The 21,626-nt window shown below is 38.9% G+C and overlaps 1 protein-coding gene across 1 annotated transcript; it reads right to left on the bottom strand.

Annotated features, from left to right (window-relative positions):
* Positions 1 to 3,870: 3,870 nt before the first annotated feature.
* On the bottom strand, positions 3,871 to 21,203 carry DAZL (deleted in azoospermia like). The gene is made up of 11 exons (XM_075728265.1): positions 21,036 to 21,203; positions 16,908 to 17,042; positions 16,547 to 16,638; positions 15,126 to 15,177; positions 10,866 to 10,932; positions 10,405 to 10,538; positions 8,919 to 8,996; positions 7,996 to 8,046; positions 5,551 to 5,655; positions 4,698 to 4,796; positions 3,871 to 3,924 (listed from the first exon to the last, which is right to left on the bottom strand). The coding sequence occupies exons 1-11, from the start codon at positions 21,201 to 21,203 to the stop codon at positions 3,871 to 3,873; spliced, it is 1,035 nt and encodes a 344-aa protein (XP_075584380.1).
* Between the last annotated feature and the right edge of the window lie 423 nt (positions 21,204 to 21,626).

The following is a 21,626-nucleotide window of genomic DNA, read 5'->3' on the forward strand; positions in this document are numbered from 1 at the left end:
AGAAGCTTAGAGGGCACAAACAGCCCCCCCAAGAAGAGTAGAGGACTATTGCAGGTCCATAGGCAGAGTATTGTCTTACAAGCAGTATCTCTAATATTCCACCATATCAGAAATACATTGACTGACTGCACCATGCATCTTTACTAGACTACATATTCAGAGGTTTTGAGAGAGTTTTTGTGATTTTAATTACGCTGCTAGTCCTAAGACAGTTACTGTATGGATAAAGATACTCATTTTCAGCTCTGACGTATTTTACAGTAACATTTTTAAATGTAAAACCTGTCCTCCTCATTACTATACTTACTAGAGCCTCCCAACCTTAAGGTGAAAGAATGAACAACCCTTCTTCATGTTTGTTTTGAGCACCAGGTACACAGGTGTTCACGCTACTTGAATAAACTCTGAATTTTTTTCCAGTAGCTAAAGCCAGAACAGTCACTGGGGCAATACAATACTCTGTAAAGTCAGCTGGTGCCTTCTTTAAAAGCAGTTACAGTGAAAGTATGTTTTCCCCTTCCCCCCCACCTTCAAGAAAGTTTAAAGTAAAGTTCACCCCAAACTTTGGAGTAGGAATGAAAAAGTATGAAGAAAGAATCCATCAAGGTTGTAAAGCTACTTAAGCTTTTTCTTGAGATGCATGTTTCATCTGAAGAAGCCCTGATACTTCTCTCTTTATAATCTGGGTTTTGGGGTTTTTTTAAACTTTCTCAGCTTCATTTGAAGTGGCAGACATTAAAGCTTTTAAATTACATATCTACCCTAAAATACTGGTCTACCGAGTCATTCCTGCAAGGAATATAGGCTGTATACCTGTTAGAGAACTTTTAAAAAATCTGTTCCATTAAGGCATGCAAAAGAAAACCCTGTGAAATAAGGGAAAATCCTTTTGGCTCTTTGTAGCATTCAAGGATCAGATCACCTTCATGTAAGACAGAATTTAGCATCTTGGTTTAGCACACAAATACCTAGAAGGAAAAAAATATTTCCATTTTGACAGGGAATTAGTGTCTGTGCCAGACAATCATTCTAATAGAGATCCAATAATACCATCTGGCTGTCTGTCTCATTCCAAGACTAATTCTGTCAGGTGGCAAAGCTTGTAAAAAAAAGTATGAAAAGGCCACAGCACCAAGCAGCTCACTGGGACACTTCTGGCAAGAACCATAAAACAAACAAGTGTCATAGCTCTGTAATACCAAGTAAATGCAAGCATTGTATTTTTCCTATCTCATCTAAATAATTGTTTCTTTTTGACAAAAAGTTGTTTTACTATTTAAAGGAGACTTGCATGCTTTTGGGTCTCACACAGAATGTATGTACCCTGTGCAAGCAAAGGCAAATCCACAAGAACTCACTACTGCCTACTAGTTCACAATTAACACAGTCCACTTGATTTAATAATACAGGAGGTACAAATTTGCAAGAAGCTCCAATTGTGCACCTATTTTGGAAATGCCTTCAGCTACAGCCATATTAAACAGATGTTTCAACTTGTGAATGCAACACAAAAGAGATTTACCTACTGTTTTTGTGTTATGCTTATAGGGTACTTCAAAAGAACATTAAAAATGCATGTTCTTAGTTATAACTTGTTACTTTTACTGGCATATGCCACAAAATGTACAATTCCCAGATGGGAATAAAAAAAATTAGTTTCCTACGGGTGAGAAATGGCTAACAAAACCAGCACAACATGATCTAATGGAAGAGAAAATAAATGGCACTCATAAGGCCTGGGCTATGCATTTCACTGTGATAAGCCTTCTCAGCATGCTTGTAAGAACAGCTCATATCTAGCACCACCATTTCAAACATACTGAACAATCAACTCACTCACCAGATGGTCCTATGGGTAACACTTGGTCAAATAAACATAAAATATGCACTCTATGAAGATATCTTCTGTTTTATCTCTTCTTTTGGTGTTGAGACTCTTCAGTGAGAACTACACATAGGCACTTCGTGTTTTCTTATAGCTACAGCATAAAGCCTCAAATACATCCTAGGGCAATCAAGCCAACTAGAACATTAAGCCAAAATGAAATCTGCATTTGCAAAGAAACAATTACCTTTATCAATAAAGTGACAATCACAGCTTTAACAGCCCAAGTAGGCTGTTTAGGTACTTAAAAGTTGCAAAGGAAAGGGTCCTGATATTCAGAACTCCAGATTTATTCTTTTCTTGAAAATACTGATTTTAACTGTGCAGGATTTTAAAAAATCTTGCAGAGAAGCTGGTAACACAGAAGTGAAGTATAATCAAGGTACTGTCTGAGAAAAACGTGGCAACTTGATATTACGGGAACACTTAACAGTATCTTTAGTGACATGGAACAGTCTGAGCAGAGAACAGATTAACAGCTTTGCTTTTTCAGGTCAATTTATGCTATCGTAACATTGATACAATTCTGCATAAAGCGGCTCCAACACCGGTAATCATTTCTATTTACCTCTTCTCCCCCACACCCTCTTAATAAAACTCCATCTAGAACACTCCTGAGAAGCAGTCCTTGGACATTTTTCATGCTGCAGCCATATTCCCTCAAGTGCCCAGGTCTGCACCAACTCTGTTCCCTTGTCATTACACATTTCACTAACATCTGCTTCTGGGTAAGTCTCTTTCTAGCCATTACTTCTAAACCTTCTGGAAATTTGAAGCAGGACATACAAGTCTATTCAAACTCATTTATACATTCTCAGCAAGTGAGGCATAATTTCCTTTTTAGTCTGCAGAGATTGAGGTGTTGGAGTAAGAAGAAAAGCAGACTAGGACCCAACATACATACAAGACTGAATACAGTGCTCAGTTCCACTCTTTCAAAACTGCAGCTGGTTAACTACTACAAAATGAAGTTTGTTACTACAAATTTGTAGTAACTGGACTTCTCATGTAAGGTAATAAATCTTCAACAGCTTCAACAAATCTTTATTATGCTGTATGTCTTTCTCAAGGCAGCTTAACATTAACTCCAGTATTATAGTAGCATGGCATTAAAAGTTTGGGAAGCCAAGTCAAAATAAAAATTTATTTTAATTGTTTCAAAACACATAACTAAAATCTACATAATTATTAAAATAGGCTTACAGATATTCTTTGATTAACAGTTTGCATCACATAAAGGCATATTTGAAATGCAGTTATTTTCTCACAATTTTAACATACAGGTATTGCTAAAATTTTTCAAGTAAAAAAGCATACTCCACTGAGAAGCCAATACAGCTAATTACATTCTTGCATCTTAAGTTACATATAGGAATTTTAGGATTCTCTTAATTACTTTCCCAAAACTAATAGTGATGCTCAAGACTGCAGGTACATAAACTGTCATTAATAAACATAACCACATTGATTACATAGTCTAAAGACAACCAGAACTTAAAGGGCTTCAGTTGAATTGCAACTTGACATCTTCTGTTCCACTGATTAAGAGCTCAGTTTTAAAATACAACCTCTTGGGCAAATAACTACTTCCATTCTTAAACTGCGAGAGGTAACTGGTCAGTATTAGTCACTTAAATTGTGGTTTAAGAAAAACTAAGTGTAACATGCAAACTGTACCTTAAAGCTCAGAAGAAAATCCACATGCACCAAACAAACAAAGAGTATTTTTCCCATATAAACTCTAACATTCCAGTTAGTTGTCACAGGAAGCATGCAAACAATTAATAGAACCTGGAAGTTTGTCAACTCTTACAACTTTAAACTTCAAACTACTCAAGCAAAAACAACTGTACTGGAACAGGTAGAATAGGACACAAACTTCAACCTGAAGCAACTTTTTCAAAAAGGTTATACTGCATGTATTGCTAAACTGAACTGTAGTAACATCAAGTTAACAAGTTTAGATACTTCAAAGTCTTTGTTGATCAAACACTTTTGAGTACTGCTCTTCCTTTTCTGAAGTGATGTGCCTTCCTCTCCTGAAACGGGTTAGGAGAAGAGACAGGAAAGTTTTTCTAGGTAATAATCAGAATAAAGCAACTGAGGTTTCATGAAAAGTATCTCAAGACATTTGGTACTCTATCCACCCACCCACCCCCCCCCAAACTGATAAATACAGCTTCTGTATTCCTGCTTCAGGATACATGTGCCTAGTTCACATCTGTCCTTTTAAAAAAAAAGGAAGCAAAGTCTTAAACATAACAATAAACAACAGAAATTAAACACCACTTGGAATGTAGTCAAAAACTGCAATTCTACAAAGACTGAACACATATAGCAAAAATACAATGACCAGCTACCAGCCTGGACTACAGTGTATTGGTTAAAGCATAGACATTTTATACAAAGTATAAAGAGCCACCACCCACAGTGGGTACTTAAACTGGTGTAAAGCCTATCAAGGCTCAAACTCAACATCCTCTACCCAAACTAGGGAGTAACCCACTGCCCTTTCGGCAATTTGTAATTGAGAAATAATTATCCAGTCTTATGCTCTAAGTGTCCCCGAGCTGACTGTTCAGCAATTTTTTTTATGCAGTCTTGTATTAAATCCACTGAATCCAATTTCAGCACTTGTTTCCAGCATTAAGCAACTGAGAGCCAACCAAACCTGTATCTCAGAGCATGTACAAGAACAAAAAAATTCAAATGCATTCCAGATATTAATCCCTTCATCTTTATGGTATCCTGTAGGTGAACAAATTGAAGGTCAGCTGTGTTTTAGGGATCTAATTTTGCTTTCGCTACATACCTTAAGGTAGTCTTCTTGTGATACAAAGGTGTTCCTTAGACGGTTCTCAGGATTAAACAGACAGGATACTACTGTTTGTATGCTCCTGTCCACAGACTTCTGAAACACAGTTATAGGTGCATCTATAGCAATACTAATTTTCTTAGCCCACTACTAGCAATATGGGTGTGTCACAGCATTTACTTTGCATTCAGGGTTCCTCTCAACTGCCTTACACTTCCTGAGCTCTTTGTCTTTTTTTTTTTTAAATCTTTTAATCTTTGTAACTCATTATCACCCTTAGATGTTACTTACACCATAACAGTTCTGAGCAGTGACACAGCAGTTCAGTTGTGGAATAGGCTGACAGCTAAAAAATGAAGTCTCCTTTAGAAAATTGAATTCAGAGCAAACTGTTGGCCAAACTGAGGTCCCCTTCCACAAAAGAAAGTGAAGGGAATAAAACATTACCGATTCAGATGTTTGAAGCTTAAAACAAATCTGCATAAGATAGCAGTCAGTGCTACCTAACCTGCTTTTTAGTACCTACAATTTCCCCTCTAATTCTTGGCAGATTAAATAATGCCTCATCACTTAAAAACACTGTTGTACTTAATGAACTAGAACACCCATTTCGTACAGCCCTTGGTGCTACAGACAAGCACCAATAGTTTGAAGGAAATGTGAGGCTTCTGAAGTTGTACACAGAAATCAGATACAGTGGATTGAGCATCCAGCTGAAGCGGCAACTATAACCTTAATTTCTAGGATGCTGGTCAGAGGCCCTCTTCACCAAGCCACATAATGCTCACGTGCAAATTTCTGGGAGTAGGATTTATGACAAAAAACATTAAACTTTTGGGACAGCACCTACCTTTTGTGGACTGTTAGTAGACGACTGCGTGGGCTCTGGAACAGCACATTCTGTCTGTATGAGTTCTGGATCCTCAGTGCAGTGATAGCTTACTGAAGTATAAACCTGTATAGTTTTTTAAATATTGCAGTGTTTCAGTAACACTGGGAAAAACATGCACAGTTGTGTTGTCATTGGTCCTCACCTATCCATAAGCTATGCCAACTTTATCTTCATGCTTTCGATAGCGGAGGAAGTAACTGTATCCTGATCTGTTTTATTACAACAGTTCTTCCTTCCAAAAAGGATATATTCTAATAAATATCTTTTCTCCCCACTGTAATCACTCTTGAGAGTTAGCTCCTCAACCTACTTCCTTCACGTATGGGTTTTGCCATCAAGCGTATTGAGCTATGAAGGCATTCACTAAAAATGAAACAACCATGAGGTAACTTCAAGAGATGAAGCACTAAAAATCAAATGGAAGAAGAAAGGGAAGCAAAACATCTACTGCCACTGCCCTTCCAAAAAGCTGCTTTTCTATACAGTTCCTTTTTGTTTGAAGCTTCCTTCATGCCAATATACTAAATTTTAAGATGTAAGAAGGTCTAGAAAAGCACAAGCCATTTTCCAGCTTTTTTAAAAACTTTCCCCACTTCCCTCTGCTTATAGTGCAGTGTTGCAATTGGCAACCCAGTGCAGTGTTTAATTACAATAGCAGAGAGACTGATAAAGCAGTTACTCTTTACAGAAACATCCTTCCAGATGCTTCCAGAGAGGATTAGCAGCTTTTACAGCCCATTTCACCAGGATCTCAACAGCAGGGTTAAGCATTCTTAGTTTTCACTGGCAAAACTTTTTTCTTCCAAGTAGTCAGATTTACCCAGATTTGACAGTAGTTTTCAGTTTCTTGTGACATCATTCTTAAGGACGTTATTTGTGATTATACACAGCAACCACACAGTGTACTACCAGACATCCCCAAAAGCCCCTAAACACCAAAACTGTTAATTTCAAGCTGACAATATTGGGAGATACAGAAGCCTACAGTGTTAGCAGACTATTCCTTTCTGAGCACCATCCCTAACCATCAAAAGGTGTATCATATCTGACCTCATCACAACTGGGGCATTCTGTTTATGAATGGAAATTGTGATTATCCACCAAACAAACAGGTAGGTATAAAGCAGTAGACTGAAGGATGAAGTGTCCTATCTCCTTATCTGCCTGTCCTCTTTTGAGTCTGTAAAGAATAATACTTGAAGTTGCTTAACTGAGATAGTTCTAAAAAAGTTGTCTGCTCATATAGTTAGGCTTAAAGTGTCTAATGAAAACCACCATGCACACCTACTCTAAAAACTCTTTGGCTTGCTACCATTTAATTGTTAGGTGATACACTGCAGCTGTATCATGTTCATGGATGTTATTCAACAAAAATTATTTCAAGCCAACAGGGTAATCAGTATTTCAGTGACTTCTGAACTCTTGCAAGTCTGTTTCTTCCCCCATTAAAGCAAAGATAATTCTCACTAACAGAAATACAGACTTTCCATGAAAAGGGAAAGGCTCCTTCTCTGCTGAGAAGCTGAAAGTGAAGCTTAGTACACATGATTGGAAGTATTCTTCTAAGACGATCAGAGACAGAATTGTCAGATGCATGCAGGCAGAAATGTATATGCACAAAGTTCCATTTTCTTCATTTCTCCCCATTTACCTTCCACACATTCCACAGACATCTGCTGGGAATTAGCTTGAAAGAATACCGTTCAGAAGAAAATTAAGTATTACAGCTTTAAAACACTTAATAGAAACTGTACTCTATAAATAGGAGATTATACCCAAAGAACACAAAAATGCCTAAGATGCAAGTTTAAGTTCCAACACTGTTAAAGAAATACACAGTATTTTTTCCTCTCTTGTGGGTGTCACTTGCATGAAGTCACAGAAAGCAAGTAATTTCTTTAGAAGTCATCAGCACCATCTACAGTCTGTAGCAGCCTGGCAAATCATTTAAAGAAGCTGTTGAAAGGAGCCAGAAATACCAGTATTTGCAAAGTAGAATACTTTGAGGCTTTTTAAATTTTAAAAACAATTGGAACAATAAGCACTAATATTATACAGATCTTGTAAGTCAGCATTGTGCATCAGGTCACGACTTATTTTTCCTTCAACTTTTCATGAAAAACCAATTCTGTTCATGTTAAAATTCCAGAAGTCTCTGACCAGAATGTATGGACTAATGCCATAAAACAGGTAGTTCTGTTCTGCCAGGCAGCTCCTAAAAAAGCCACCATGTCAGTAGGAAATCCTAAACAATTACCTACTCTGTCAGCAGCTACAGATTTGCATAGAACAGATTACATACAGATCCAGTCAACCAAAAAAAATCAAACTAAGTATCAAGCTGTCAAAACAGTGTGCTAATTGAAAAGGCAAAGTTCTAGAAGTTTAACTTGGTAGACTTACCGGAGGCATAACGTAATTTCTTTGCTCCCCAGCAAGCCATTGTGGTTGAACCTTAAACAAGAATTGGACAAGAACCAGCTTTTATTCATTCGTTTCCAGCATAGGCAAGTAACTACTCTTAAAGAGTCACCATCTATAACATTTCATGTCTGGGTTTTTCATTAAACAGTAGTTTACAGTCTTCTGTCCAGCAAGATAGCTTTTTCACATGTACCTCATGTAGTACTTAGCATAAGCTCATCCTTACCACAAATTCAACTACCTCCTTCCTCTTCTCATTCCAAGTTTAAAAAAAAATTTAAAAATAAAGATTTCTAAAGGTTAGAAAAATAAGGGGAATCACAGCAGCCACACTGAGAACATCTCAAACCTAGTTACTTCCAGTTACTAAACTACTTCTAGTTTAGTTTCAGTAACAGGACCTACCCACACATTTCACTTGTGAGTTCAAAAATCACTATCAGCTAAGTGCCTTCTCAGACATTTTTAGAGCTCAAGAGCACATCCCCTCTCTATATACATCCTATATTTATATAGTCTGGTAAGACTCAGTGATTCTTTAAGTAACTAACATCAACTACCTGCACTGTATCATGTACAAATGCAAAGCTCCTTCCTGCAAGAAGGAAGTACTACTGATCCATGTACTTTTGCTAATTTGAAAGTTGGCTTATCATTGCAACTTTAAAAAAAAAAATCAAACTAAAAAAGTATGCTACGTTATTCAACAGTCTTCATTGCACTGGAATAAAAATATCACTGATTTTGGTTTTGCTTTTGATTTCTGTGAAGCAGGAGCTGAATGGAAATAGAATTCGGAAAGAGAAAGACAGAAAGATCAGCCTCCTGTTAACACTGGTCATTCCATTCAAGTTTTGTCAGGTATCAAACAGCCTTTCTCTTGCTATTAAAGAATTACATACCTGATAGTTGTAGGCTGGCTGATATCCTACAGGAACTTGCTGCTGTATCAATAAAGCTGGTGAACTGTATGGATATGTCTGCAAAACAAAGCTTTTTTTAAAAATGCAAGTTTGAAACAATGTGGAAGTATGGTATTTGTAAAGGTATTTATAAAGCCAGGAGCACATTTTTAGAAATACATAGTCACATTGTTACTTCAATTCCTGTTTCAGACTAGCTTCATTATTTAAAAGCAACCCTTACATATTTCCCATGGGTCTTCAGCACTTCAGGCACCAAAAAAAAAAATCTAAAAGTGGGATTCTGAAGTGTATTACATATCTAAAAATCCCACATCTGCTTGTAGCTGATCTTTTAAGTAATTTCAGAAATACAACTCATCCCACAAACTTTCTAAAGCAGACCTGAGACAGACCAACTACCATGAAATAATGGACTACAGCCTGAAGATCAGTTTCCTGGAGCCAAAGGCAAGCCAAGTATTACAACTCAGACAATTTCCCAGCATTTCTTCACTGTAAGTATTTTAACACAATATTAACCTGGAACCTTCTCAGCTTCTGCAGAGAACAGTTAAAGGCACATTCCAGCATTTAAGAGAATTAGTTCCTCCTACACTATTTCACTCTCCCAGTAAACTCAGAGAATCAGCAAGAGTACTACTATCAAACTCTCTGCCTTAGAAAAAAATGCTTCTGTGAGTCACCGCAGTTTACTCATCTTCATTTGCTTAAGAAAATATACAAACCAAATCAGTTTGCAATTAATATTGCCCTGTTGTATTGCCATATCATATAGGGTTAATACAGGAAGGGACCATAATCTGGAAAGCCTTCTATTCACAGTACAGGGCTCATAACGAGGCCAGAAGTACCCTGCCTACACCTCAGTAAGAATGCTTATCTGAAGTACCAATAAAGTGATGTCCTGTAGGCATACTGTAGTGGTCACAGCTGTTAACAGCAGATGCCATAACAGCATTCTTACAAAAACAGCAGTTCAGAAACAAGAATTTGTTGGTGGGGGTGGGGTGGGGGGTGTATCACAGCCACCTTCTGGTTCCATACTTGTTTAAAAAAAATATGTTTTGAAGTTTGTGGTTTATTCTGAGGCAGGGCAGCAGTACATTAAATATCCAGATACACTTGATTTGTGAAGTACATCTGTGACAAGTAACAAGATCACTTAAGAACTGTTACATAATTAAATCTTAGCTCCACCTTCAACACTTTTCTCATTCTCAAAATAAAAAGTATCTTCCCGTCTTTTGGTTTATAAACAGATCACATCACTAAATAAAAATTCAAGGTTGTTGGCCTTCCTTTAAAGTGGTTTGAAGTCAGGCACTTCTTACTGGGGAACACAATATGAAAACAAGCAGGTAAGACAAGATTGGAATCTCAATACATATTGTGAAGTTGTATGTACTTGCACCTTCAAAAATATTTAATTACAATTCAGTATCAGTGGCATGAACAGCCTTACCTGAACATACTGTGTTACTGGGCTCATTACAGCTGGAGGCTGCATGTATGTCTCCGTATTTTGATTACCCCATACGCTATGGAACTGTGGTGCAGGAGGATTGAAGACTAACGGTCTGGGATGCACGTAAGAACCTTGTTTTAAAGCAAAGAAAACTAAATTAAGACATTTTCATGTGCATTTCACTAGTAATCTGAATTCAAGCTGCAAAAAACCTTAGTGTTTTGACTCCTAAATTTAACTCAATATTAACTGCCTTCCATTGTACTACCAACCTGAGTTTTACTATCAAAACTGTACAAAAATCACACAAGTAGCAAGGTCATAAAATTCAGAACTGAAGTTTAATTGTAAGATACATATTACAGATAAAAACAATTTGCATGGAAGGTAAAAGTGTAATTAAGAAAAATATGTTTGTAGCATATGCTTGTAATATGAACATGTTTATATATACTTACACAAGTTTTGTTGCTTTCTAATCGCTGGCCCCAGTTTCAGCTTTTTGCCATGGAAGTTGATTTGTGACTGAAAGACAGGTTATTCTGTAAGCTGTGGAATCAGTGAGGGGGATGGTTCGTTTGATTTAGACTGTACTCTGCTTCTACACCACAGTATCATCAACTCGCATACAGGCTCAACAGCCTCCATTCTCCCTTCCCACCCCAACACCCTATGACTTTTACCTTTACTTTCCTACAACATTCTCAGCACACCTGTTTCCTACTCACAGACTCTCCAAACATATTATATACATCACTTGCCTTAATAGCAACATGCAGTAGTAGTAGTTGTTTGCAACTACATACCAGTGACTGTCAGCCTTCTGGTTTTATACACACAGATTTGAACTACTCTTGCCTCAGTAAGGTTATTAGTGTAGAGTGACCATAGCCTAGGTTCCCTTGAAACCCTATTTACATCACTACTTACCTTCCTTCCCACAAACTTCCTAAAAGGCTTCACAGAACATGTTAGAAGCTGTCCATCTAATACTAAAGGAAGTGGAAGGCTGTCCAAGCACTACTGTTTACCTGCATGTTACTGTATTCTCTCTAAAGAAATTTTCACATGCGCTCCTTCAGAACATCCAACAAACATGCTGGCATTTCACAACTTTTTTGGCCAAGCATCTATGCAGCACACAGACTAATCAAGAAAGAGTGAAGCTCTTCACATGTTCCTCAAATACCCAAACCCAGGAATACAAGCATCTGAAAGGCTTGCAAAACGGCTGGAAGCACTCCTCAGTAGTCAGCAAATGCCTAAGACACATTAACTTCTCATTCTGCGAGTTCTGTGTGAACTAGCATTTGGGCAGAAGGCAGGATTTCAGATTTTCAATGATCAGTGATTGAGTACTGCTTTGCCAGCACAGTATCTGGGGCTGTAACAAAAGCACAGGAAAAATTTCCAAGCACCCTCCCTCCCCACAGAAGTTGAATTCTGTGTTCTTCAGCAAAACTGCTTAGTTTGAAAACTAGAAGAATATTCACCAATGTATGTAGGCTGAAATGGCACCACAACATCCTTACATTTCAAGGTCCATTTGGACTGACTGTAGACAAAGGCCTGTAAGATTTTGTTCTCTATAAGATTCCAGTTTAAGTCTGAGTATAGAGAGTTGCTTTAATACATGGATTTAAGCAGATTAATGTTTATTCAGGTACTCGGGAACTTGTCCACACCACACAAAACTCCCAAAAGAGAATTCACCTTTGGGTCTGATCTCACATTCTCTGCCAAGACGACGACAAGAAACACATTTACCTACCTATGAAGAGGTGCACAGCACACATGACACTACCTGAAGTAGGTACTCTGTTACAGTTCAGAGGGCTACATGGAGGTTTATAAGTGCTCTACACGTCAGAATTGAAAAATCCTTGGTTTACCCCAAGTAACACAAACTTAGTACCAAGTATTAAAATCAGTATTTGATGCAGATACATAGTCTATCTAGATTCCGTTTCATGCAACAATAAGAACTTGCCTGCTTCAGAAGCAAATACACAGTTTGCAATTTTAACAGATACCTCGCTAAGCTTTTTCTCCCATTTCTGCTAAAGAAAGTGCTTTGAACAGATTAACAGCAACTTTATTGTTGATTGTAAAAATAAGCAAAAGAAGCAGAATAATAGTGATAGAAGAAAATGTCTTATTTGATCATCTTCTCATACTGATAAAAACATAATAAAGACAGACCTGGGTGGAAAAAAGGTGAAATACCCTGACCAGTTTGACAGGTTTGGTTTTTGTTTTTTTTAATTGATCCTGCAATCCTGTTGTGCCCAGAACCATGCAACCACCTTTTCCACCTGAGCAACAAGAACTCTTCGAAGACATGCCTCCCCTCAAAGCAGAAGGTAGCTTTCTGTTCTGAACTGCAAACAGGTTCACTCTGGACCAGAGCGCAGTTACAGATGGAATCAGAAGAAAAATACTTTCAGGCTGCACAAAGCTACAGAGCTAGGCAGATACACACAGGCATCTGGAGTGATTCTAACCACGGAGAGGCTCTATCTTGTTCATTTACATAAAACACTGTGACCACTCAGCATAGATAATGCCTGAAATGGTTTAGGGAGGTGATCTCTGCTTATGACTTGAGCTCTAAAATGCAGATGTTCATTCTTCCCTTTTTCCATCCCCTCCAGAAGACAAGCTTTGTAAGACGATTTCTATCTGGACACACTTCTTCCTGACAAGGCAGTTAATTTGTACTGCCTCTGCACCTGAAATTTGCACTGGAAAGAAAATCTACACTATACCTCTGGGTCTTCCAAAACCTCTGGTATACAAAGTCACATCAGTGAGTACTATATTACTGGAGATACACTGAGGGCTTTTACAGTTTTGAAGAAATGCATACAACAAATCAGCAATGTATGCAGCTTGAATGACAATGCTATTGGAGAGGTCTCTACAGAGATTGTTGCCTCAGAGCAAGCATTCCACACTGATCTAGTACAATAAGTGTAACCCATGGTACAGAAAAAAGTATTCTCAGATAAAGTCTGTTGCTCAGTACAGCAGTATTTTTGTCAGCACACCATGAGAGTTCAAGAACAGCAAGCTTTTGAAGAATTCTTTGGTAAGAATCTCCTGCTGGAGTTTCACTGCTCTCCACTTTGTTCAAACCTGTTCTCTTCCCCCTTAAGGGCCTGAGCAGCCAGTAAACACATCTGAACTTATAACAGAACACTAAATTTGTGCCTGGCACATTTATCTGTATTTGTCTTTCAGATCTACTTCCCTATCCAAGAGCTTCAGAAGCAAATCAGACTGTTCATCCTCCAGAGATATGGGAGTTTTTTGAGGCAAAGACTTCAGAGCAGGAATATTTCAATACATGTTTATTTTCACAGTTATTGCACTCATTTTTCGGAGAAATAGGAACAACAAAAAGCTTTGTCAGTGATTTGTGACCTGCTGAAGTCTTATCAAAACCAAATAACAGATTTGGTTTTAAGCGCTGAGATTTAGAATTTCTCTGATACTGAACTCTAAGAGCAGAAGGGCTGTAACAGTTCTACCCCATTATCTCCTGTGTGAACTATAGGAAAACCGTATGACGTTAACAGTTATAGTCAAGGAGGTTTAAAAAATACTTGCACTCCAGGTAACATCCAAATGCACAAATACTGCAAGAGAGAAACACATACTTCAACTGTTGAGACTTAAATAAAAAGCTAATGCTGTTTTCTATGTTACTGTTATTACCAATAATAATGCTGGCAGATCTATGCATCTGCTGTAAGCACAAGGGTTCTATGACAATCACCCAATACAGAAAGCAAGCAGCCAAACACATGTGAGGCTTTCAAGCACATAAATGAACAAGAATGACCAGAAATATAATGACATAGAATCACAGAATCTTTTAGGAAAAAAGACCTTTAAGATCATCCAGTCCAACCATTAACCTAATACTAACAAGTCCACCACTAAACCAATTAAGGGTAGAGTAGTAATTAATTTCTTGTTTCCTGGCTTAGTGTCTGGATTTTTTAATGGCAGTGATACTAGGAATCATTAAGGTTGGTAAGGACCTCTAAGATCATCAGTCCAACCATCAACCCAACACCACCATGCCCACTAAACCATGTCCCAAAGTGCCACATCTACCCATTTTTTGAACACTTCCAGGAATGGTGACTCCACCACCTCTCTGGGCAGCCTGTTCCAATGCTTGACCACTATTTCCGTGAAGAAGTTTTTCCAAATATCCAATCTAAATCTCCCCTGACGCAGCTTGAGCCCATTTCCTCTCATCCTATCACTTGTTACTTGGGAGAAGAGACAACACCCACCTCACTACAGCCTCCTTTCAGGCTGTTGTAGAGAGCGATAAGGTCTCCCCTCAGCCTCCTTTTCTCCAGGCTAAACAACCCCAGCTCCCTCAGCCACTCCTCATAAGACCTGTGCTCCAGACCCTTCACCAGCTTTGTTGCCCTTCTCTGGACACGCTCCAGCAACTCAATGTCCATGAGACATGAGTTCATGAATGCCCATGAGACATTCAAGGACACCAAGGCTAAAACTAATTCTGTTTCTTACTTAAATAAATATACAGAGATTCTACCAGCAGTAGAGATTTTAGCAAGTTTACTTTTTGGACAGCCCTAGACTTTCCTTTTCCTAATTTACTCTTCAGGGTACATGGCTTGGTTTCCCCTGAACATATCAACTTCTTCAAATAATTCAGACAAAGAGCTTACTTCCACTATTTTTTGAACATCCACATTGTCCAGGAAAGATACAAATCCATACCTGAAAAGAAAAAACAGTTTATTCCGTAACCAGATTTTGATTTGTTTTTTAGCTAAATTATTTTGAACAGACCAGTTAACAGCATATATGCCAGGTACATTATATTGCATGCCAAAAAGTATCAAGTAGGACACTAGTTTATAATTCAGCATGAAAATGTATTTACTGCTAACTATCAGTATATACTACAGGGCCAAATGAAAGGCATTGAATGCCAGATTCTAGAATAATACGAAATAGATGCAAGGGCTATTCTTCCATTTCAGCTACTCAAAATGAGCACTATTGTTGATATTACCAACTGAGAAAGTAAAAAAACCCCTTTAAATATTAAGATCTGAATTATCAAATTTTGTATTTACTACAGAGGTTTGGATGAAGGCAGGCATTACAGAAACAGTGACACCAATGGGGCAAGTGATTGTTGAAGAGGTTTTTCAATTTATTTCACCACCCCCCTGGTTTATCTAGCCTATAAAATGAAGATAAGTTCAGAGCATTATAGGAACAGTTGTATCAATCAATGGAGTATGCCAATTCATTATTAATACTCAGAATGTACACCAGCTAATTGCACATCAGAATTCACTACAAAGACTAGCAAGGGACATGAGGAAGTAAGACAGATTTCCAGCTCATGCATTACAACATATGCCTAAGAAAAACACATGACTTTTTAGGATCTGCTCATGGAATCTTAGAAGAAACTGGGCTGGAAGGAACCTCCAGAGGGTGAAGCCTCCTTCTCAAAGCAGGGATAACCTCAAAACTGGGAGAGCTTCCCCAAAACTCAACAAGCCAAGGTCCTACTTATTGAAGCATTTCACCACAGGCAATTCAGAATTTTTCTACATATACAATGGGAATTTCCCTTGCTTCAACTTTGTTCACTTACTTAGTTTCACTCCATACCCAAACAAAGTTGGATTGTTTTCCCTATCACTTATGCCTAAGTGTCAGAAGAGTGCAGTCCCATTGCCCTGAATAATAACACCCCTTTCTCTTAACCATCCTGAACTCTCTCCAGATTGTCGTTAACTACTCCAGTCATCAGAAGAGTCTTCCAAAATAAGTGTCTGCAGAAGCATCACACAAGTTTCAGGTTTTGTTTCCACTGGTTAAGTGACAATAACCCTCTTTTCCCTGAACAGATAGACAGACTGAAGTCAGAAAAAAATCAGGATATTCTTTATAAGATTATACAGATTTAGGGGCAATCTAGATTTGCAGTTTCACTGTGTTAATTCACCACAACGGAAAACTGCAGCTACTGCTGTGGCTTAAACATATCAAGTGCATTGCTAAGTAGCTGCTCGGAATTACGCCCAAGTAAGCAGCAATTTAAACGAACTATTCATGTTCTACTCACCCTTTGGAAACACCAGTTCTGTCAGTGATTATTTTCACCTCTTTCACAGTACCATATCGCTCGAAAAAACTCCGAATTTCTGCTTCATTCATCTAAAAGAAACAAAGTCTTAAACTTCTTCAAACACGTTAAACTGTTTAGAACTGATTTAAAGCAGCCAGTACCATTTTTAAACCCATCTTCTACTACCATAAGAACTGAAGTTACACACCTGTTCCAAAATTCTCTCATGACACTGCAATACCTTACGATTGGTAAAGACACACATTAAAAAAAAAACACACCCAGGAGTTAAAATTCCCACTTCCTTCCCACTGAAGTGCCCTATACCTATCTTAAGCAATTAAAAGTATATAAATACCCTTATATCAATTCCACCAACAAAGACTGTGTTTGGCATAATTTTTCCTTCTGGTAAAACATATCCTTGACTGGTTGTTGGCAAACGGGTATTATCCTCCGAGACACCTGCACACTGGGCCTCCACATTTGCAGACTGAAAAATTTAAACAAATACATATTTCAATCAAATTATTATAGTACACTTCAAGATACTAGAATGCCTGCATTTTTCTATAGATATAGCATGGAACAACAAATTTCAGTAGCACCTTTCCAATTACTTAAAGGAAGCATTTGCTGCAAATAGACCATTCATTGGAAGAAAGTTGAAGTAATTATCCTAAGCAGCATTAAAAATTTAGATCTACACCTAATCTAGACTACTTTAAGTAGCCCTGTCTGACTATATTAAGTTTCATGACCAGTGTTGCTACTACCAGATAACCAGTGAGAATGCCAAACTCAGAACTTTACCAGATTCCTTTCAGATTTAAGCAAGAAATTAAACCCTTTAAATATATAATTTACTGTAAATTGATTATCCAACAGAACAAATTCCATCATCTTCCTGGTCAAAAGCTTTAAATACTTGAGATGCGAGTAAGCTGACAAACAGCCTTAGAGCACAGGTTAACAGGGTTATAGAAGTTAGCTGTAAGAAGGGAAATCAGACCTTGATGGAATACTCACACTATTCGTTTTCTCAGAAAAAATGATTTTGTCAATTTAACAACAGGAATATGAACGACTACAAACTTGTTTCTGAGCTGTCTGTACCAAAGCAGGATCTTAAGCAGGCATTGTATGTACAGAAGAACTGTGAAGAACATTAATATTATAGAGCAACAACAGTCGTAATATGCTTTGCACACCTAGGCTTCAAACTCACCCGTTTGGTCCCAAAGCATTTTGTCACAACCTACAAGTTACAGATTCATGCAGTGCAGAGGAAGATATGATGCCCCCTAAACAAACAGTAATTCAGTAGTTTGTTCAGATGAACATGCAATTCCACTTCTTGTTACTGATGCTAGCAAAGGTGTGTTCCATACTCTGCATAAGGCTTGAAGTGTGTTTTACAGAGGTATTTACAAAAACTAGAATACAACATAACCACCATGGGCATCACAAACTCTGTCCCCTCTCATCTTCTGTTCTCCGGAATACACGGTTCCAGCTATGTGCCACGCTTCACCTGGCTGGTAAGAACTACTCCGACCAGTTCAGTGTTACTCATCCCTCTACATTAATGCACTTCAAAACATCAATAAGCTTTTCTTTACAATTGAACTGGCGTAGCATTATCCCTACTTTAGATATTCCAAACTTCAATTCAGTTGAAGTTATCTGTTATTTTGAAATCTAGTAATCTGCAATAGGTAGCACCCCATTTTTCAATGTAACAGTTTTCACCTTTAATGAACATTTAAGCTGCAGCTATGAGTGACAAGTACTCATTCAAACTGGACACCCAGTAAAAGAATGAGAAAATTACAAGAACCAAACTATGCATGTGGCACTATTTGCCCAGCAATTAAGCAAAGCCAGAACTAGAATTCAGCCCTCCAAATATGATTTCAGTGACTGAACCGAATTAACAACACACCATTACTAAAAGCCAGAGAGTATTTGCCCCATCTCTTTTCGTGCATCTCCTCTGCACATGTTATAACACTTGTCAGTTCAAATTAAGCTGGCTCAACTCAATTTGGCAGGAAGATTAACATAAAGTGAGCAGTTTTTCACTCAATTAGTATTCTACTATTGTACAGAACTAAATCAGCTTACTATGCTATCAGACAAGCACCAGATCCGCCTCAGGATCAGTGGATGCAGAAGAGGAACCAGAGATGGAGGAGGCTTAGCCTCTTCTTCTGAGAAGCACTAAGCCATCTATTCAGTTCAAAATCATTTCATGAAGCTGTACTTCAGACAGAATCTGGTTCCATCACACCAGATACTGTTGCCTACGCTCAATTTACTCACCAACTATACTTCCTATTACAAATTCTCAATAAAGGTTAGAAGTCATTCCTTTCTCTTTATCCTTTAAGACTCCCTCTACCCTCCAGTGAAGTTGGAGACTGCAGCTTCCACTGTCCCACAGTAAAGATTGTATAACAGAACATTTCTGCTGTAACAGAAAAGGGGTAGCTCTCCCCCTTCCCTCCTACTGTACCAGGACATCACTGCACAAGGAAATCAAACCTGTTTCAGAGAACAATTTTGTAGTACTTTTCAGACACGTCCACTTCTTATCCAAGCTCATTCTGCTAGCACAGGCATTTATGTAACTGCAGAAGAACACAAGAAGGGCAAAACTGAAGCTAAGATGCAAGCAGACCACTTTAGCTGCACCCCCAGCTAAAGGGCATTTGAACTGAAAACTGAGACTCCAACTCCACAGCAACCTTAAGCTGACCTAACTGTTGGCTTCTACTTCTTTCTGGATCTGTTTCAGTGAACCAGGCTAAAAGAGAAGCATTCACTTTGCTGTGCAAATTCTCTGGCAACCTAGAACAGGAAGCAGCTCACAGCAGAGGCACCCAACAAGTGCCAGAACCAGCACAAGGAAGTGGGTAGGCATACAGATACTGCCGGTATGCAAGTCATAGATGGCTTTGGCTGCCATAGAAGTGTGGCATTCATTTCTTACACTCATGATGCAGAACACAATTTTCAATGAAAATACACTTATTTCATGCTTTTACATATTTAGTATCTAAAAGGAAGAGTAAACAGGCTATTTAAGCATTCTGACAAATTAGTCAACATCAAAAATAAGCTTTAACATCTGTTTATACATATATTTAAACTTGAAAAGGAGTGGCTGTTGAAAAATGCAGTGGAAAAGTCTTACAGTACAAAGACAGGAAACAAAATCTCCTCCTTTCAAAGTTACTTTTCAAGTCTTCAGTACTACAATGCAAAACTTTGGCCAATTCAAACAAAGTACTGCCCTATATAAAAACAAATTATTTTACTAGCACAACATGTAATTGTTCTTTTACTACCTAATGTAGCATTATGTAAACGATTGTCCTTCTACATACAGAATGGGCAAAGAACTCACACTGCTGCTGCATCAGTGTCCAAAGCCTAAACCACCTGCAGTTTTCAAAATCTGGAAAATCCTAAAGTTGATGAATTGCCTACCCTGAATTTACAGCATCAGCTGAAGTGACCCAACCCTTCAAAAATACCCTGAGCGGAGTTTATTTGTTTATCCATCTCATGTAGCAGCTTTGAAATAATATTTCTAGACATCAGAAAACTTGGGACTTATTCGAAGTTTTTCAGCTTACCAAAATTAAAAGGTTCTTCTCCTTTCTTTCATCACAAGGTAAATTTCATCAGTTTGCTCTTTGCATTATTGCAGCAAGCATCAAGTTTAAGTTGATGCCAGGAAACTGGATTAACCTCTTGATTACAGTAGTCATGAGGCTAGACTTTCAGGAAAAAAAAAAAAAGGTGGAAAAGGACTACCATTACGGCCAGGTGGTGGAAATACCTAGCTACTCAAGTGGATTACAAACATCACTTTGTGTCTTACAAACATCTAGGAGAGGAAAACCTTCACTTTTCTTTTGGCCACAGAAGTACAAGCCCCCCGATTTCCCAGGCTTCTGTCCGTCTTTCCCTGACCTCACACCACTCTTTGTTTAAAATAAGTATTGAACATGTTCTTTTTTTAATTTAAACATGTACAACTCCCGACATACGTCCTGCTGTGCAGACTTTCCGTGCGCAGGAATCGGTTACCATGACAGCAAACTACCTAGAAAAAGAACATGGCTCCCGCCACAGGGAGAACAACGTAGTCTTCCCACTAGGCAGCAGGTGGAGCCATCCGTCAAGTACTGCAATACGCTTCGCACACTAATGGCTGCGACTCACAAGGCTTAACTTTTTTTGGAAAAAAAACCCACCCAAACAAACCCACACTCCTTTTATGTTGTTGTTGAAGCGTCGGGTTACAGCCGCAAACTCCCAAATAAAAAAAAAAATCTGAAGAAACACCAATTTGCATGGCAACGTGCGAGTCCCGGCAGTAACTCCCACTGACCGCACGGAGTCCACAGCGGACTACGCGAAACCTCTTTTTTTCTGGCAGATAAAAAAAAAAAAACCCACAAAACCAACCAACCAAACCCCCACCAAACCGGGAACCGCAGGCGAGCGCGTTACGGAGCCGTCGGGGCCGCCGCCAACCGCCGCCCCGCAGCCATTTAACGGCCTCATGTCCTGCGGGCTTCGCACCTCGCCTGCCTGACGGCCTCGTCACCAGACGAGGCGCGGGGGAAGAGGGTTTCATGCTCCTCAAGGGATTTGGGGGGCGAGAAGAGGGCAGAAGGGGAGCCGCCCGCCTGAGGACAATGGAAGCTGCGTGAAAGCCCCCGACGCCCGGGGCGAGGGTTCCAGCCTGACCCTAAGGGCAAGCAGGGCTGGGGACGCAAGCTGGGGACAGACGGGGCCGGCCAGCACTGCCGGCGTCCAGTCGTGCGCAGAGCACAGAGCCCGGCGCTGCGGCACGGCGCCATGTGGCACAGCCACGACAAAATGGCCGCTCATGGTGTGAAGCACCTCCTGCCGCGAAGTCCTCACCAAACCATGGCGTCGACGGCTGCGAGCCCCGACATTTTCCCTCACACAAGCCTCAGGCTTTTTACTTGCAGCGTTCCCTCCGTGACCTCAATCCCTCGCCTCCTCTTAAGACTTTAAAACCTTCAAGGTATTA

The sequence above is a fragment of the Pelecanus crispus genome, chromosome 2, assembly GCF_030463565.1.
Source record: "Pelecanus crispus isolate bPelCri1 chromosome 2, bPelCri1.pri, whole genome shotgun sequence".
Lineage (NCBI taxonomy): Eukaryota > Metazoa > Chordata > Aves > Pelecaniformes > Pelecanidae > Pelecanus > Pelecanus crispus.

Bases quoted from the DNA above. Each gene is read 5' to 3' on its own strand.
- DAZL (XM_075728265.1), bottom strand. From the start codon at position 21,203: ATGAAACCCTCTTCCCCCGCGCCTCGTCTGGTGACGAGGCCGTCAGGC. The intron at 15,178-16,546 runs GTGAGTAGAACA...TTTTCTTTTCAG, and splicing joins AGAACTGGTGTTTCCAAAGG to GTATGGATTTGTATCTTTCC. The intron at 5,656-7,995 runs GTAAGTCTACCA...AAAACTATACAG, and splicing joins GAAATTACGTTATGCCTCCG to GTTTATACTTCAGTAAGCTA.